Raw genomic sequence first — 15706 nt, 5'->3', positions numbered from 1 at the left:
TTGCCGGCAAGTTGCCGAGGCGTAAGCGGTAATTTAATATTTATTTATTTAATTACATAACTACGCATCCACCATCATCGCGGTCAAGCCGGCGCGCAATTTCATCCGGCCCGACGCCTCTATCCCTTGCTCCATTAAACTCAACAATAAGAACACCGGAATTTGAGGGGTCAAGCTCTGCGACTAACTGGTGTCTGTACGAACCAGGTTAGTCGAACTTTAATAACTTGCAGCATGAATGCTGACATACTGCGCATCAGCTCCTCAATAGCTGGTCTATTTTTGCCGCGCCCCCCTTGGAGTGCAACCTTTACCTATAATACAGGATTCAACTTGAATGAAACACTTTGCGCAGCCTACACATACCAACAATGAGCCTGATTTCAGAATCACCTCGTCGCTTCGCCTCTTCAAGGGCAGTATCTGTACGTGCAATGGCTTCTTTGACATAAAGGCCGTGCAGGTCAATCTCCCCAGGTTTGCTATCCTGAATAACAGGAATTAGCATCCTAGGCGACCGTGACATGCAACCAGCTTACACGATTGTTTTCTGTCGAGAAGATAAGCGTTTGGCATCGAGTACAGAGTGACTAGCACTAACCAACAAAAATCCAGTCGCTCGCTTCTTTGTTCAGCTGTTCCATTTTCTGTTTATGAATTTTCCCTTGGTTTTGAGAGGTCCTTGGCTGCAGCGCCATCACCGCGACTATAGGCCTCATGACTTTCGCTGAAGCATCTCGCCATTTCATCTCCTTCTTTATTGGCGCGTGCACGAAGGTCGATGTAGTATTCATTCTGCTGGTTTTTTTCTGATTTTCGTCCTATTGCAGACTTTTCAGCGGACGAGGGATACTGTGGAAGGGGCTGTGTTACCTCGTATTTTGGCGGTCTATGTGGTGGAGATGGTTGATGAGGAGGTGGCTGAGATACCGGTTGATGCTGTTCTGGCTGGTGAACTGGAGGGGTATATTGTTCTTCCGGCTTGCCGGGTTCTTGGGGTGATCCACCACAAAATACGTTGAACAGAGCCTTGACAAACCTTCAGCAAGACAGACATGTTGGCACAGCGGAGTTAGCGTGCCCAGACGGTTGTGGTCAAGTATGGGTGTTTATTGATGGCCGCAATTACAAACACTCGACTGACTGGGGTTATATATATGTATGTAAGTACGCTGTTTGAAAATTAGAAAGTACAAAACTGGAGCAAAAACACGACAGTCCAATATATGGACTAAATCTCCAGTCCCACCAAGACAAAAGCAGGTCAACCTCGAACGGAGGTTTGGCCACAACGGATCCTCCAACTTACATGATAAACTGAACGAATAAATTGTGAATGAATCTTGTTTAAAGTACCTGGGGCCCATCAGGGGCTAACGCGGTTTTGTGGGTGGTGGATCACTCGTGTGTTGGTAGGGTTTGTAGCTGCACATTCAAACCGGACGGCTCAAGCTACATTCTGCGGGAGAGACGTCGCGTTCTGGGATTGGAGGGAGAACTGTGCAGTGTATGCACTATATTTGATGGGTTTGGGGGTGCAGAGTTCGCTTAGGGCTCTTGGGTGATATCCACAGGAGGTGGTTCTGGGTCTGTGTTAGCAGAGAAGAGGGTTGAATGGTATTCGATAAGTCCCTGCCACCAGGAGGTGCAGGAGCCATCATTTGCACAACATGCCCCTTCCCTCGCTTTCCTGGGGTGTTCCATCTCGTCCAGGGCGCGATGCGCTTTCCTCCGGTAACAGGGGAGGTACCGGGGTCGGTTCATTCCTCGGTGAGCGTTGTACGGGGTCTATGTTGCGCTTTATCATTTCGTAGCTTTGGTCCATTTTCGGGTTTCTCTTCGGTGGGGGTGTGGGTATGGGTTGCACTTTAGGGAGAGATATTACTGGTACATGTCTTTACTATAGAGTAAGGGATGGATTGTCTCCATGCTCTCCGACGCTCCGATATTGCCTGCTCGTCGCCTACGACCGCTGACGCGACCGTGGGAAATATCGAGATGGTGGCGGTAGCGCCGACGCAAGGGGCGTCCAAGCTCGATGACAAGAACACCGGAATTTGAGGGGTCAAGCTCTGCGACTAACTGGTGTCTGTACGAACCAGGTTAGTCGAACTTGAATTACTCGCAGCATGTACGCCGACCTACTCGCGCATCCGCTTCTCGATAGCCAGTCTTACTTTTGCTGTGCCCCCCTCGGAGTGCAAACCTTTACCTATAATACAGGATTCAACTTGAATGAAACACTTTGCGTAGCCTGAACGTACCAACAATGAGCCTGATTTCAGAGTCACCTCGTCGCTTCGCCTCTTCAAGGGCAGTATCTGTACGTGCAATAGCTTCTTTAACATAAAGGCCATGCAGGTCAATCTCCCCAGGTTTGCTATCCTGAATAACAGAATTAGTATCCTAGACAAACGTGGCGCACACCCAGCTTACACGGTTGTTCTCTATCGAGAAAATGAGCATTCGCATCGAGTACAAAGTGGCCAGTACTGACCAACAAAAATCCGGTCGCTCGCTTCTTTGTTCAGCTGTTCCATTTTCTGTTTATGAATTTTCCCTTGGTTTGAGAGGTCCTTGGCTGCAGCACCATCCCCGCGACTATAGGCCTCCTGGCTTTCGCTGAAGCATCTTGTCATTTCATCCCCTTCTTCATGGGCGCGTGCACGAAGGTCGATGTAATATTCATTCTGCTTGTCTTCCTGGTTGTCGTCCTATCTCAAACTTTTCAGCAAGTGGGGAGTACTGTGAAAGAAGCTGTGATACCTCGTATTTCGGCAATCTATGTGGTGACGGTGGTCTAGGCGGTGGTGATCGATAACTCTGTGATCGAGGCGGCCGACGAGGAGGTGGCTGAGATACCGGTTGCTGCTTTGGCGGAGGGGTATACTGTTCTTCCGGCTTGCCAGATTCTTGAGGTGATCCACCCCAAAATACGACGACGATAGCCGTCAGCAAGATCGCAGCCTTGGCAACCTTCAGCAAGATAGACATGTTGGCACAGCGGAGTTAGCGTGCCAGATGGTTGTGGTCAAGTATGGGTGTTTATTGATGGCTGCAATTACAAACACTCGACTGACTATGGTTATATATATACGCTGTTTGAAAATTAGAAAGTACAAAACTAGAGCAAAAACACGATAGCCCATTCATGGCTTAAATATCCAGTCCCACCAAGACAAAAGCAGGATCAACCTCGAATGGAGGTTTGGTCACAACAGACCCTCCAACGTACATGAGAGAATGGAGGAGCTGACCCAAAGTAGGTGAAGACCTTTCCAGCACAATGACAAGGGCAGAGCATGCCAATTGTTCATCGGCAAGGTCCAAAAGAGCAACAACACTAACATGATATCAGCACCCAGAAAAGTAATGCAGGTATCCTTACTTACCTCTCTCGAAGACTGACAGACTGTGCGCTCTTGCCATCGACGTACAAAGTTTTCGGCTTGCCCGGCAGCTCCAATACCATGCCACTAAAATTGGAGCCGAGACTTGAGGCGGTGATAGTAACACGTTTAGCATAGGGCAAGGCTTTCAATCCCTGGCGGGGGAAGATCGTCATAACGAAATCCAGTGCATCCTTCTGGTCGACGTCAATGTCTGACCCGTTGGCGCTACAGTCACTGCCGTCGTCTGGGGTGAGGGGTGGAGTGGAGAGCACAGACGGAGACCTGGTGGGTATCGTAACGGGAACAGCGGCACGAGCACGAGAACAATCAACGGTCGTAATAGGGGGCTTAGCATGGGGATAGACGATATGTTTGTTGATATAATTAGAGTCTGGGGAAGAAGAAAGAGCAGTTGGGGATGAGGAGAGAATCGACGCCGGGCTGCCTGTCACACAATCCGACGACCCTCTGTCTGGAGGGCATTTTGAGTTAGGGACGTCAAAAGCGCCACTAAGCCGACTTGAGTACAAGTTCCAACAGTGAAGAATGAGAAAACTCACCCCGGGTCCGCCAGAGAAGGTAGTAGAGTAGTAGTACAAATCGTCGGTGCCCTGCATTTGGCAGACGGCAAGCACACTAGGATCGGTGTCGAGAGAGAAAGATGCCCCATCTCCAACGGTTTGACGACCGTTGCTGCAAATACATGCATATTAGCACTGAACGGCACTTGGATAGAAGAGAAGTGGCTACATACGTGGGGCAAAGACTAGATTTCCGTTTGGTAAAATTCGACATGGAATTCAACGACATGGGGTGCCAACTTGATAGTATTTCAGTGGTAAATTCCTGTAACATAGAACGTGAGTCGCCCAGGACAGTTAGAAGTAAACCGAGCAAAACGCACAGAAAATTGAAAAGGAGGCAGGTACTGAGATGGGCGTTAGAGTGTTAGGTAAGGAGCGGTGGCGCTGCCCGGACCAAGCTGCTGACTCATCTTGCCTCGGCTTGCTCCGGCAAACGCAACTAATTTTTGTAGGTCAAGCCAAGGGAAGGAATCCTCTTCATCGTCAGAGACAGCGAGCTCAATAAAAGTGAGTCCACTTTTCTTGATTCTATGGCCCTCATGCTGCCAATCTCTTCTCATATCGTGCTTTCTTGCACCAATTATGCGCATAATTCGGCTGGATGAGCTTCTGTCCATCTGGATAACGTTGACTGACAAGTCTTGCATTTAGAATCTTCAATAACTACAATGGCTGACGCTCCCAGAGGACGAGGTGGATTTGGTCGTGGACGTGGTGACAGGGGAAGGGGACGAAGGGGACCTCGTCGTGGTGCCCGCAAAGACGATGAGAAGGAATGGTACGAGCTGCCCTCTCATTAGCAGGCGTTCCGTTGATCCCACCCCAGGGTTCCCGTCACTAAACTCGGCCGTCTCGTCAAGGATGGAAAGATCAAGTCCATGGAGGAGATCTATCTCTTTTCCCTGCCCGTCAAGGAGTTCCAGATTATCGACTACTTCTTACCCAAACTCAAGGATGAAGTCATGAAAATCATGCCCGTCCAAAAGCAAACTCGTGCCGGCCAGCGTACTCGTTTCAAGGCGTTCGTTGCCATCGGAGACTTCGATGGTCATGTTGGATTGGGAGTCAAGTGCGCGAAGGAAGTTGCAACAGCTATCCGTGGTGCCATCATTCTCGCCAAGCTCTCTGTCATCCCGGTGCGAAGAGGTTACTGGGGTGCTGCCCTTGGTGAACCCCACACCGTGCCCTCCAAAGTCAGCGGGAAAGTCGGTTCCGTCATGTGTCGTCTCATCCCAGCACCACGGGGTACTGGTATTGTCGCTGCGCCTGCCTCGAAACGTATACTGCAGCTTGCCGGTGTCGAAGATGTGTACACCCAGTCGAAGGGCTCCACTGCCACGATGGGCAACTTCTTGAAGGCAACTTTTGCTGCCGTATGTTACTCGTATCGTCTGTGTATCCTCTTGTGGCTGACTATCTCGTAGATCACCAAAACATACGCGTTCTTGACGCCAGACTTGTGGAGGGATATTCCCGTGTCCAAGCTTCCCTACGACGAGTACAGCGCACATCTTCAGCTTACTGCAGGGAAGAAATAGAGACTTCTGTATTTAGTACTGCTACTTGTGTCTATGTGCTGCATCTCTTTTAAAGGATATGCCATTTGATTCTGCTTCCTCTAGCTAAGCTCAGTGACAAAAGGTGTACAATTCGTGAAAATGATACAAGGCCTAATTACAATACATACACATATCTACGATAGATGTGAACCCGATGGGTGACTCCAAAATCCTACAAATCGAGTGAGGGTACAAGTTTTTACGTCTTCTTTCTGAGTGTCTTCCCCCAACCAAGTATACCATGGCTGGCTTTCTGCCATAGAGCGCGGACCCGATCTCTACCCACGGCATGAGCAGATTTGTGGTGCGGTTTGTGTTCGGGGGTGATGTCCATGAAAGATGTCAAGCCTACGCCACTGTTGTCTGTGTCTTGGACAACGGGACAATGCCAAACCTGGGTCGCTGGCCGTTTGGAAATTAGTGGATTGGAATCCGCCTGGCTACCAGCGGATGGGCCAAGCCCCGCAAGAGGTAAGGAGAGGTTCGACTTATGAGACGGTTTTTGTTTGACGTTGCTCGACGACAAGGTGAAAAGAGAACGCCCGTGAGCACTGGGTCTGCCCTTCTGGAATTCCATCGATATCGACCGGCCACGTAGCTGGCACTTTGGTGGTGGCTTTGATCTTTCGGACTCTGTGCAATACTGTGACTCGGAAAAGGGAACAAATTTCAATGACCGCATTTTGTGGATCGTCCGCGATGGAGGAGGGGAGCTATGTTCATTTTTCGGAGACGTTGTCAGGCTAACGACACGGCGTATGATCCTTGGCATGCGGTTATGAGTGGGTGCCGATGCAGGTTTTGTGTGGTTCTGTTCATGGGGTAGGCCGCCTTTTGGCGTAGCATGCGAATCACGGCTCTGAGGCCGGGCATGAGCAATGGGTAAATGGGGATCCGAAGGTTTAGATGCTCGATGGTTTTTCTGCCAGCGGGCAGCGCAACTGGTGTTGACCGCATTGAGTATCAGGGACTCATGATCTATACCTGCTCCAAGTTCCTTCGAGAGACCGTCCGTTCTCCCGCCAGTAGTCTGAAAGGTTGAAGAGAGCGACACCTCGTGGGACGTGTCGAGTTGTCGTTCCGATACAGTTCTACTCCAGGAGCTGGTATGACGGAATGAATGAGCATTCACCGTTGTGTAATGTTCGCTAAACGCGTGTGAGCATTCTGCGAAGGATGGTGAACTTTGCATGCGACGAATGATAGGTCCAATCGGAGGTGGCTGGGGAAATTCAAGCTCTATGTCTTTGAGTGAGGAAAAGTCTGATTCTGTTCCCGTAAAAGTTCCCAAAGGTGTAGAAACAGAACTGCTTGTATCATCTCTTTCCTCGTGCTGTGATTTCGTCTGCACAGGTGAAGGGGTCGTAGGATGGAGTTCTTCTCTGCCAAAGCCAAAGTTCATGCAGCGACGACGCGACCTGCGGGGGTCAATAGGGGGCTGCCGGAGATCAACAGAGCAGAAACCGGCGTTTTGATCTTCCGATTCTGCCATTGTTGCCGACGAGAATCTAACTTGAATATCAGGTCACTATCCACTTAACCTTGGAATATAAATCTACCTTTTGCAAGTGTCCTCCAGCAACATGTCTGCGGTAATGTCTTCGTCTCGGAGATGAGGCATACCGAGGTCCCTGGGGGTGGATCTAGACCGGTGGGGGCTTGAGGCATGCCAGCTTCGTTCTGCGGCAGACAACGGCGAGGAAAATGAAGATCTCGGAGACGAAAACGATGTCGGAGTAAAGGGCGTTGATTCAAAGTCTTGGTATGATATTGACTGCATGACCTGCCAGGAATACGACAGAAATTTTGAAACGCCTGTGTGTTATATGCCTGTAGGGGTGGTTCAAGTACTGTATACGCATCCTCGGAGGTAAAGTATACCTGCAAATACCAAAAGGTAGAATCCTTAGGAATACAGAAAAGAAAGGCGCTGAGATGGAAAAAGGAGAGAAAAACGTAGCCGCGAGAAATGAGGGTAGCCAGAGGACCGTTCAGAGGACCGAAATGGAAGATTGAACCAAGAAGGAGCGGAGGTGCTTCGCGAGCAAGTCACGCTAGTGCATTACTATTTATAGGCTTATGTGGCGTCAAGAAATTTTTACGGAGAACGGTACACAGACACCCTCAGCGGACATTGACTTCCATCATGAAAACGCCCAGAGATATAAGGTCGCATCAACACCCTAGTGAATTCGGTGAGATACAGAGCCAAGTGCTGGATCACGGACATACGTGTTGTGCTTCACCACCTTAGATTCCGCCTCCTCGAAAACGAAATTAACAATCAAAAAGTAGAGCATCGTTTTTACGCCAATCAAGGCAAAGCGAAAGCCTATACAGGACTCCAGGCGCGTAAGTTTTGGATGTCAATTTAAATGGCGGCATGAGACTTACACGAGGTCCCGCAGAGAAAGTTAGAATATTCGAAAATAAGCCAGGCAGTTCCTTCGCCCGCTGAGGTAGATTATCCCACCGATCCGGACTAGCATGCTTGATATTAGAACATCCACGAAATCGCCAAGTGAATATTTACTTGAAGTCCCAAGAGTCATCTCCCCAAACGTTTTTGTCCAAATTAAATCCTTCAACGGGAATGTGAACGAATGTGCCTTTCGGTACTTCTATGCTTGTAGCCTCGCCATCTTTGCTCCTGATAGCGTATTTGAGGGGGATGCTATCTATCCGTGTGGCCACTCTCATTGATGAATGGATGGGCGGAATCAGCCTCAACGACTCCCGTACGATGTTGTGGAAGAAAGGGAGTTCGGCTATTGAGGCGAAAACCCTCTGCATCTCTTCCTCCGTCATTTCATCAACATGGCGAGAGAGACCCAGGGAGAGCAATTCGACACGCAAACGAGTCTGCATTGCAGGGTGTCTGGCGAGTAGAAGCAAAGTCCAAGTCATAGCAAGTGAAGACGTATCAGACCCAGCGAAGATAAACGTGTTGATACTATCTAAAAGTTCACCGTCAGATACGCGGCTCTCAGGAGGGACATCTCGCATCGTGTTTGCTCTGACTGAAAGAAGTTAGCAATGGCACCAAATTCACAGCCTTTATGACGTACTGAGTAAACTGAGTAGATCCCTTCCGGAATATGGAATTTCCAGAGTTGCGGCTTCCTCAAGTTGTCGTTTTCTATCTCGAATGAGCTGACCAGTTATCTCCCGTATGACCGTTTGACACCGCCGCACGGTCTTATTTCGCTATTGAACCTAGCATCAGTAGGCTTTTATGACGACTCATAGGACTTACAAATATCACGTTCAAGAAAGGGAGATAACCCACAATTAGAGTTCGTAATGAACCCGTCTGGGATAGGCCTTTCTCAAACATATCCCTATAAGCGATGAATAACGGATTAGTTTCATCTTGTATGGCATCGAAGTTATAGTCAAGCCCTGCAAGGGTTCAGTCTGTGAGTAACGGCACGCCGGTAACGTCATTGCACTGCGGAGATACCTGCAAGGCCAATCACATCAAATGTGGCACGGTTGAGCCAATGGCAAACGTCGATGACTAGATACTCCCCCTCGTCCTCATGTTCCTTCATTATAGACAACCAACGGTTCGTGAGCTGTTGCGCCTTCTTGAAAACATGAGGCACTAGTGCGCGCATATTATAAGCGGAAAAGGCGGGTGTCGCGACGCGTCTGAGGCGCTTGTATAACTGCCCCTCAGCCGACAACATCCCACATCCGATAAGATTGTTTATAATCCTTCTTGATAACAGCGGCTTCTCATACACCGAGGTATTTTTCAGAATATGTGCGACGGCGACAGGATCCAGAGTCAGAAGGCGTTCATCCCACTGATGGCAGCCGTGTCAGGCGATAATATACAGTTAACGTTCAAGTGGACATACCGGACCAAAACCCCTTATCCTCATCGTTCGGCCATATTTACGAGTGAGTAGTTCATAGGCTCTGGGAGATATCTCAGCGCTGCGACGAGGCGTGTGTAGTCAGTGCATGTCGACGGTCTAGTGGAAGTAAGCCCGTACTTTAATACTAGATTGAGATGATTTTCAAAGAAACCCTTTACAGGAGGGCCAGGAAGTGAACGCAGATGATCGAGAGACAGCGAAATAGCGAGACGATAGAATATGTAGGCGGCAAGCACGCATATACCGCCAATCAGAGTTACCAGACAGGCCATCGAGGAAACCGTAGTAACAGAACAAGGCTAGAATATGTACAGCTAGCATCATATCCGATCCTGGTATCCACAGCTTCAACCCGTGATGATAGCTTGGCTGGATCTTTTACTATTAGGTTTCTTGATAGGAAACGCAAACAGACGAATTCGAACATAACAAAGTCTAAAAGAGCAATTTCAAATTGGTCCACATGTATGCAAAGCTTAAAAATCAACGAAGAAATTCCAGGGGATTATGATTAAGGATTTTATTGTCAAGGTGAGAAAGATAGAAGAATTGTAGAATTTGCAGAGGGTAGTGATGAACACAAAATAAATATCCGAATCACAAAATCTGGTAGTTAATCATAAGAGTGCAACATTGCTTCGCTTCATTTCACGCCGTCGCACCGACACCTTGGTACCCATGAGCGGAGCCTTGTGTCTGGTCTCCGCTAATACTCATTCCCGCCATATGTCCTGATAAGGCATAATACGATGATCTTCCGTATCCACCTTCCATTCCAGCACCACTTGGGGCGGGGGAACTGGCGCCACCCGGGGGCCTTGCCGGTGACGAAACTTTTGGCAACACCCATGATGGGGTTGAAGAAGTAGCCACTGGACTTCTTCCCCCTTCATTCGCTATGACAGGTTGCTTCTGCTGATCACCAGAAGGGAAAGGCGATGGAAGCGTATCCGCGGAACCCACATCGTTGGTTTGTATTTGATGCTGAGGTTGATGTTGAAGTGACTGAGGTTGAGGTTCGGGCACAGGAGTAGCGTGAGGCGGCAAATTATCCGTCACACCAGGAACGGAGATGAAATAGACGGCGCCAGCAAGATCCTTCCCGCCTTTAGCATAGTACTGCGCCCAGGCTTGTACATTCGGGTCAGAATAAGTCATGGTGGGATCGTAAACATAAGGAGCAGCGACTTGACGACCCTGAATTTGCTGCTGATGCTGCACCTGAGCTTGTGACTGAGATTGGATTGTAGGGTCGGCTTGCTGTGGTGTCTGTCCTAAAACTTGTGCTGCTTGAGCTTGTGTGGGTACATGCCCTTGTGCTTGTGCGGGCATGTAACCTTGAGTTTGTGCAGGCAGGGATCCTTGCACTTGTGCAGGTAAGGGTCCCTGAGCGTCAGAAGGCATGGATCCTTGCGCCTGGCTTGACGCCGCTCCTTGCGCTTGGACTGGAATAGAATTTTGCGATGTTTGAGCAGGCATTGCTTGAGCTGCGGCGGATCCCGGTTGACCTTGACCTTGAGCAGGATAGGGCAACGGTCCCTGAGGTCCATAAGGCTGAGGGGCGTACGCGGTAGCCACGGGTTGAGGTTGAGGACCATACTGTCCTGCATACTGGGGGTACGCGCCATATGCCGGCTGCTGAGGTTGCTGATTCCATGGATAAGAGGCAGGCACTGCCTGTCCACGAGAGTCTGGACGTGCGATAGGAAATTGGCTTGCGGGTTGGTATGCAGCAGAAGGTTGTTCATACATCGCACTATGGCGAGCAAGGCTTTCTTCCATCATACGATCAAATATGGTGCGCGCGCGGACGAACGTCTCGTTCATTGATACAAGATCAGCTAGTCATATACATTAGTTCCAATCTCAGAAGAAGGAGTGGGAAAATGTACCTCGCTTCTGACTGTACTTGTCAATGAGCTTCACAATCTTGGGGCGCAAAGCCATACTCGACCGATAGAGCTCCTACGAGGACAAGATTGGTTGACAGAAAAATTGAGCATATGAAAGAGACGTACTTGAATCTCTTCGTTATCTGCAAGGTTATCCTTGGCTGGATCCAATGATCTCAACATGTTGAGCAGCTTCTCAACATTAACAGCTTGGGCAAAAACAGCCGCTTCCTGCTCTGCTTCTCTTCCCAGCTCGGTAGCAGTAGGTTCAGGCATTGCCTCCTATGAAGAGAGTCATTCACCAGGGTCCTTCGACGCTAAGACTACGCACCACATAGTTTACGGGGAAAATTCCGGTTCTTCCTTTAAGCTGGCCTCGCCACCAATCTTTGTAACCACGATCTACCACCTTGATGACATCACCCTTCTCAAATCCAAGCTCACCAGGTTCTGTGGGCTCGAAGGTGTGTAGTGCGCGAACCCGAGTGACGATATTGGTTTGAGGAGGTGAGACAGTCGCTGTTGGGGTAGAAGGTGCTGCGGTGGTAACGAATTGCTGTGCCTGCTGCTGCTTCGGTGAAGGTGTACGCGCGGAGGTATAACCCGTCGAGTAACTTGGTGTTGCATAGGACGATGATGGGGCGTGATACGAACTGGAGGAACCGGATGCGCGAGGCAAACTTGGCGATGAACCAGATCCACCTGCACCACTTGATACAGTGTCGTTGTACCGTGCCCATTGGTCTCGTCCGCCCTTGTCTTCCATGGAGATTTCGAGGACACGCTGAAGCTCCTCTTCCTCCTTTCGACGAATTTCGTCGTCCACAGTTGGTGGCGGAGGCTCTTGCGGTGTTTCAAATTTATAATCTGGAAAACGGTTGAACGAAAAGAACAATGTCAAAGTATGGTCAATATACTTTTCGCCTGTAAACTGTTATAACAGTCCTCCATCACACCGAGAGTAGAATCACTCTCAAATTCGGCTGTCCACATCGCGATTAAGCCTAGAGCCCTCCGACGTACTTTCTCGTGTGTTGTCTGCATATATATAAGTCTCTGCGGAAGTTGATAACACTGGAGGTGCTTACCCTGTCAGTGATAAGTTTCTCTAATCCTTGGGTAAACGCTCTGGATGCAATCTCCCTATGGAGCTCGATACCGCAGTTCTTAGATAGCGACTCAGACAGCGACAGAGCATATAGCTGCACATTAGGATTACGATGAGCCAACCTCTTGAGCACAGCAGCTATGACATTGCGAGCCCTTGGAATGGCGTGTAAGCGGTGATACCGCTAAACGACAAATAACGCACCCTTCCTGGCCTTCCTCTTGAACTTTGTCACATAGATTGAGAATAAGTTCCCAATTTTCGCTCGTCAGATTCTCGTCTGTCGTCTTGGCTGCTCAGGTTGTGATCAGGAATGACAAGCCATATGCAAGTCAGTATGGGAGTAGACGCACTGACGACCTCATCGTATGGATTCGTAGAGCCTCCTCCAAACATTTAAAGGATTTGGTGAGCTTTATGGAGAGACTGTTGGTATAAAGAGAGAGAGGAAGCTGCGGACGTTGAAGATGCGATGAGGAATTGCTCACTCACGCTAGTGGCTGTACGAGTTCCGAAAGCAGTTCCGTTTCGGACCAAATTATAATGATGATGAAATTTACATTTTGGCCCGTTACTACGAGCTTTAGTGATCCTTGTCATCCTCCCTGCGATGGCGAAGAGTGAGTCCACGAGTTATTCTAACATCCTAGAACACTGAAATCTGGCTTGGATAGTTCCACGAAACTTTCGGCTACTCGAAGAACTTGAAAAAGGCGAGAAGGGCATTGGCGATGGGTCGTGCTCGTACGGTTTAGAGGATGGCGACGATATCATGATGAGTAACTGGAATGGCACGATTATTGGTCCAGGACATGTATGTCGTCCTGTCCTGCCCAGATACAATACTGATCATTGTCATCTGTGCAGACCGTGCACGAGAATCGTATCTACAGCCTTAAGATTACTTGTGGAGAGAGCTACCCTGATAGCGCTCCGACTGTTCAGTTCCTTTCGAAGGTTAATCTGCCATTTGTCAACCAGACGAACGGCATGGTCGATCCAACCAAGCTTCCTGTGTTGGCTGGATGGACTCGCAACCACAGCATCGAGAGTGTTCTCGTAGAGATGAGAAAGTACGCATGCCGCATGCTTTATGATCTTCTTACTCATACTAATAAATAAAATTGTAGGGAGATGGCGTCGTTCCATAACAGGAAGCTTCCACAACCGCCAGAAGGTTCTATGTTTTGAAGCTGGCATATATCAATTCAACATGTGCACGGCGAAGGACTAATTGAGAGGAGATGGTTGGGTGGAAGTAAGCTTTGTAATTTCTAACTGTCTTATAGCATCTGCAATCATCAGATATCTTGTACAATCCGTGGCCAAGTGGCTACCATTGGTCTTGATTCCACTCTGGTTCGACGACATCCAATATAGCATTCTCAGGCTCTACATACTGGTTACCTCTCCATTCGCTAAAGTGCAAATCTACGGGTCGCTCCACCACTATCATGGTTGCCGTCAAATGAAACCAGTCCGGAGATGGATACCGGGATGCAGAGATGCCGGAAGCTCAAACTCGTAGCAGTGGAAGCCGAGGACTCAGTTGTTCGGGGAAACCTGAAATCTGAGCAACCGAAAAGACGTAGCTGCACGTCAGACCAGGCGCTACCCAAACAAAGAAGGGAGTAGGTGGGTGGGTCAAAAGAGAGCGAAGAAACGGCGGAGCGACTGAAAGAAGAGAGCGGAGAGAGAACGAAGCGAAAATACACTTGCACCGAATAGCGCAAGACGATCGCGTTGGTTTGGCTGCCTCGCTTGAGCCAAATAACTGGGGAAATGCGACGAAGCGCTGGGGCAAAGGGGGATCTCTCTGATCACTACGCTTTACTTGGCCAATCACAGAGTTTGAGCCGTTCGTTCCTCACGTCAAACTTGTGTGGCAGGTAAGCGAACTCGATCCGGCGTTTAAGGATATCGTGCCCTTCGTCCCAGCCTTGGGCGACACAGTATCTTTCCATAATTCCTTGAGCAGTCATTTAGATAGGTCTGAGAGAAGCGATGTTTGACCCCTTTGCGCTACAAAAATACTACTGCTTCAAGAAAGACCGGACGGAAATGATGAAGAGTTATAGAAATACATTTTCCATAACTACGCCAATATCATCCAGACACATTACTAACTACATCTGGGTACTTCCGTAGAGCATGATGAACTGCTCGAGAGTCGACCGCTTGTCCAAGTCGCCGAAATCTAGACGGCCACCCGTGACAACGTCTTTAGATACCGTCAGTTTGCCAACAGGTACGACCCCGGGCGTAGGAGGGAGGGGGAAATCGGCCAAGTCAACGGACATACTGCTAGCGCTGGAATCAATGGTGCTCGTACTAGGATGCGTGACTAGTATTGATGGTGCTCGTACGTGTAAGAGACTCGCATCTGTGCTGAGAGACGCATGTTGAGCTTCGCTAGATACTGGAACTGTAGAGATGACGACTTTCGGGGTGTCTGCGACCGGACCGAGAACTGATGCACGTAACGCCTCCCGTGTCAATAGGACGCCTCGTTGAATTTCCATACTCTGTGTCTGCGCTCTCTGAACTTGGTACGTTTCATCTTCGCGCTCCTCGTCCAAAAAGCTAGATTCCGTAGCCGCCGTAGAAATAGAGGTCATCGACGAACTCGATATACTCGCGAAAGACAAACTATCCGCAAAGTCAGAGATGGATTCCGAAGAAGTCGACTCTTCTTGAGATATTTTTCGGAGTATACCTCTTCTGGACATGCACTGAAGTCCCGCCTGTATGGACATTGATGTAGCAGTATTTACGTCGACATGCGTGAAAGTTGACAATGATAGCAGAGGAAATGCGATGTCAACAGACGAGGTGCGAGAGTGCGAGAGCGTGATATCCAGCTCAACAGGCCGAGACAGCCTGGAAAGCGTGGAAGTATGGGTTTTTGTAGAGAGTTCAGGTGTTGAAGAGGGTGTTTCCGTGGTCAGGATAGTCTGTGTCGTGAATCGCCTTTTCTGAATCCGAGTGTAGGAAAGTGTTGGCAGTGTTATTACAGCGAAACAAGCATCTATGGGCGGTTGTCCTTTTAGCTTGAATTTCCCGAATGGCAAAAATGAGGATGGCGACGACGGCGACGCTCAACGCTGCGGTCAGAGTGATGAAGACGATCTTCTGGGCGTCCATACTAGAGCGACGGGCAGATATTGTCTCTATAAAAAACTTCATCCCAGACACGGTACCTACAAGATTGGAAAACATACCGCCTGACATGAATGATAGAAATAATAGAAATAGATGATGGAGCCGCCGTCGATCTTACGTCG

At 49.1% G+C, this 15706-nt stretch overlaps 9 protein-coding genes across 9 annotated transcripts; 2 read left to right on the top strand and 7 right to left on the bottom strand.

The window, feature by feature from the left end:
- Positions 1-2: 2 nt before the first annotated feature.
- Positions 3-3026, bottom strand: EV420DRAFT_1531765 (uncharacterized protein). The gene is made up of 5 exons (XM_060472680.1): positions 2767-3026; positions 2502-2714; positions 2265-2385; positions 2146-2212; positions 3-194 (listed from the first exon to the last, which is right to left on the bottom strand). The coding sequence occupies exons 1-5, from the start codon at positions 2992-2994 to the stop codon at positions 53-55; spliced, it is 771 nt and encodes a 256-aa protein (XP_060333276.1). The 5' UTR covers positions 2995-3026; the 3' UTR covers positions 3-52.
- Positions 3027-3156: 130 nt separating this feature from the next.
- EV420DRAFT_1619760 (ornithine decarboxylase antizyme-domain-containing protein) lies at positions 3157-4187 on the bottom strand (the record flags this gene model as incomplete). Its single annotated transcript, XM_060475514.1, has 5 exons — positions 3157-3343; positions 3393-3837; positions 3858-3864; positions 3953-4085; positions 4147-4187. The coding sequence occupies 5 exons, from the start codon at positions 4185-4187 to the stop codon at positions 3157-3159; spliced, it is 813 nt and encodes a 270-aa protein (XP_060333275.1).
- Positions 4188-4644: 457 nt separating this feature from the next.
- On the top strand, positions 4645-5514 carry EV420DRAFT_1640854 (ribosomal protein S5, N-terminal domain-containing protein; the record flags this gene model as incomplete). The annotated part of the gene is made up of 3 exons (XM_060477156.1): positions 4645-4754; positions 4803-5349; positions 5401-5514. 3 exons carry the CDS (start codon positions 4645-4647, stop codon positions 5512-5514), a joined length of 771 nt encoding a protein of 256 aa, XP_060333274.1.
- Positions 5515-5610: 96 nt separating this feature from the next.
- On the bottom strand, positions 5611-7581 carry EV420DRAFT_195813 (uncharacterized protein). The gene is made up of 2 exons (XM_060481164.1): positions 7095-7581; positions 5611-7043 (listed from the first exon to the last, which is right to left on the bottom strand). Exons 1-2 carry the CDS (start codon positions 7313-7315, stop codon positions 5735-5737), a joined length of 1530 nt encoding a protein of 509 aa, XP_060333273.1. The 5' UTR covers positions 7316-7581; the 3' UTR covers positions 5611-5734.
- Positions 7475-9852, bottom strand: EV420DRAFT_195822 (cytochrome-450 hydroxylase). Its single transcript, XM_060481165.1, has 9 exons — positions 9540-9852; positions 9402-9480; positions 8999-9347; positions 8792-8937; positions 8604-8742; positions 8069-8555; positions 7930-8017; positions 7768-7877; positions 7475-7718 (listed from the first exon to the last, which is right to left on the bottom strand). The coding sequence occupies exons 1-9, from the start codon at positions 9692-9694 to the stop codon at positions 7634-7636; spliced, it is 1638 nt and encodes a 545-aa protein (XP_060333272.1). The 5' UTR covers positions 9695-9852; the 3' UTR covers positions 7475-7633.
- Position 9853: 1 nt separating this feature from the next.
- On the bottom strand, positions 9854-12341 carry EV420DRAFT_195918 (uncharacterized protein). The gene is made up of 4 exons (XM_060481167.1): positions 11646-12341; positions 11441-11596; positions 11315-11387; positions 9854-11263 (listed from the first exon to the last, which is right to left on the bottom strand). Exons 1-4 carry the CDS (start codon positions 12078-12080, stop codon positions 10071-10073), a joined length of 1857 nt encoding a protein of 618 aa, XP_060333271.1. The 5' UTR covers positions 12081-12341; the 3' UTR covers positions 9854-10070.
- Positions 12342-12443: 102 nt separating this feature from the next.
- EV420DRAFT_195887 (uncharacterized protein) lies at positions 12444-12935 on the bottom strand. The gene is made up of 3 exons (XM_060481166.1): positions 12915-12935; positions 12776-12848; positions 12444-12714 (listed from the first exon to the last, which is right to left on the bottom strand). Exons 2-3 carry the CDS (start codon positions 12816-12818, stop codon positions 12530-12532), a joined length of 228 nt encoding a protein of 75 aa, XP_060333270.1. The 5' UTR covers positions 12819-12848; positions 12915-12935; the 3' UTR covers positions 12444-12529.
- Positions 12936-12988: 53 nt separating this feature from the next.
- EV420DRAFT_1762641 (UBC-like protein) lies at positions 12989-13887 on the top strand. Its single transcript, XM_060480708.1, has 4 exons — positions 12989-13042; positions 13097-13236; positions 13290-13495; positions 13553-13887. The coding sequence occupies exons 1-4, from the start codon at positions 13033-13035 to the stop codon at positions 13611-13613; spliced, it is 417 nt and encodes a 138-aa protein (XP_060333269.1). The 5' UTR covers positions 12989-13032; the 3' UTR covers positions 13614-13887.
- A 661-nt stretch (positions 13888-14548) lies between these two features.
- EV420DRAFT_1640849 (uncharacterized protein) lies at positions 14549-15653 on the bottom strand (the record flags this gene model as incomplete). The annotated part of the gene is made up of 3 exons (XM_060477155.1): positions 14549-15519; positions 15569-15592; positions 15644-15653. The coding sequence occupies 3 exons, from the start codon at positions 15651-15653 to the stop codon at positions 14549-14551; spliced, it is 1005 nt and encodes a 334-aa protein (XP_060333268.1).
- Positions 15654-15706: the final 53 nt, after the last annotated feature.

Source organism: Desarmillaria tabescens (assembly GCF_030435595.1).
Source record: "Desarmillaria tabescens strain CCBAS 213 chromosome Unknown EV420scaffold_11, whole genome shotgun sequence".
In the NCBI taxonomy this organism is placed as follows: Eukaryota; Fungi; Basidiomycota; class Agaricomycetes; order Agaricales; family Physalacriaceae; genus Desarmillaria; species Desarmillaria tabescens.
This window is presented reverse-complemented; position numbering and strand designations above follow the sequence as displayed.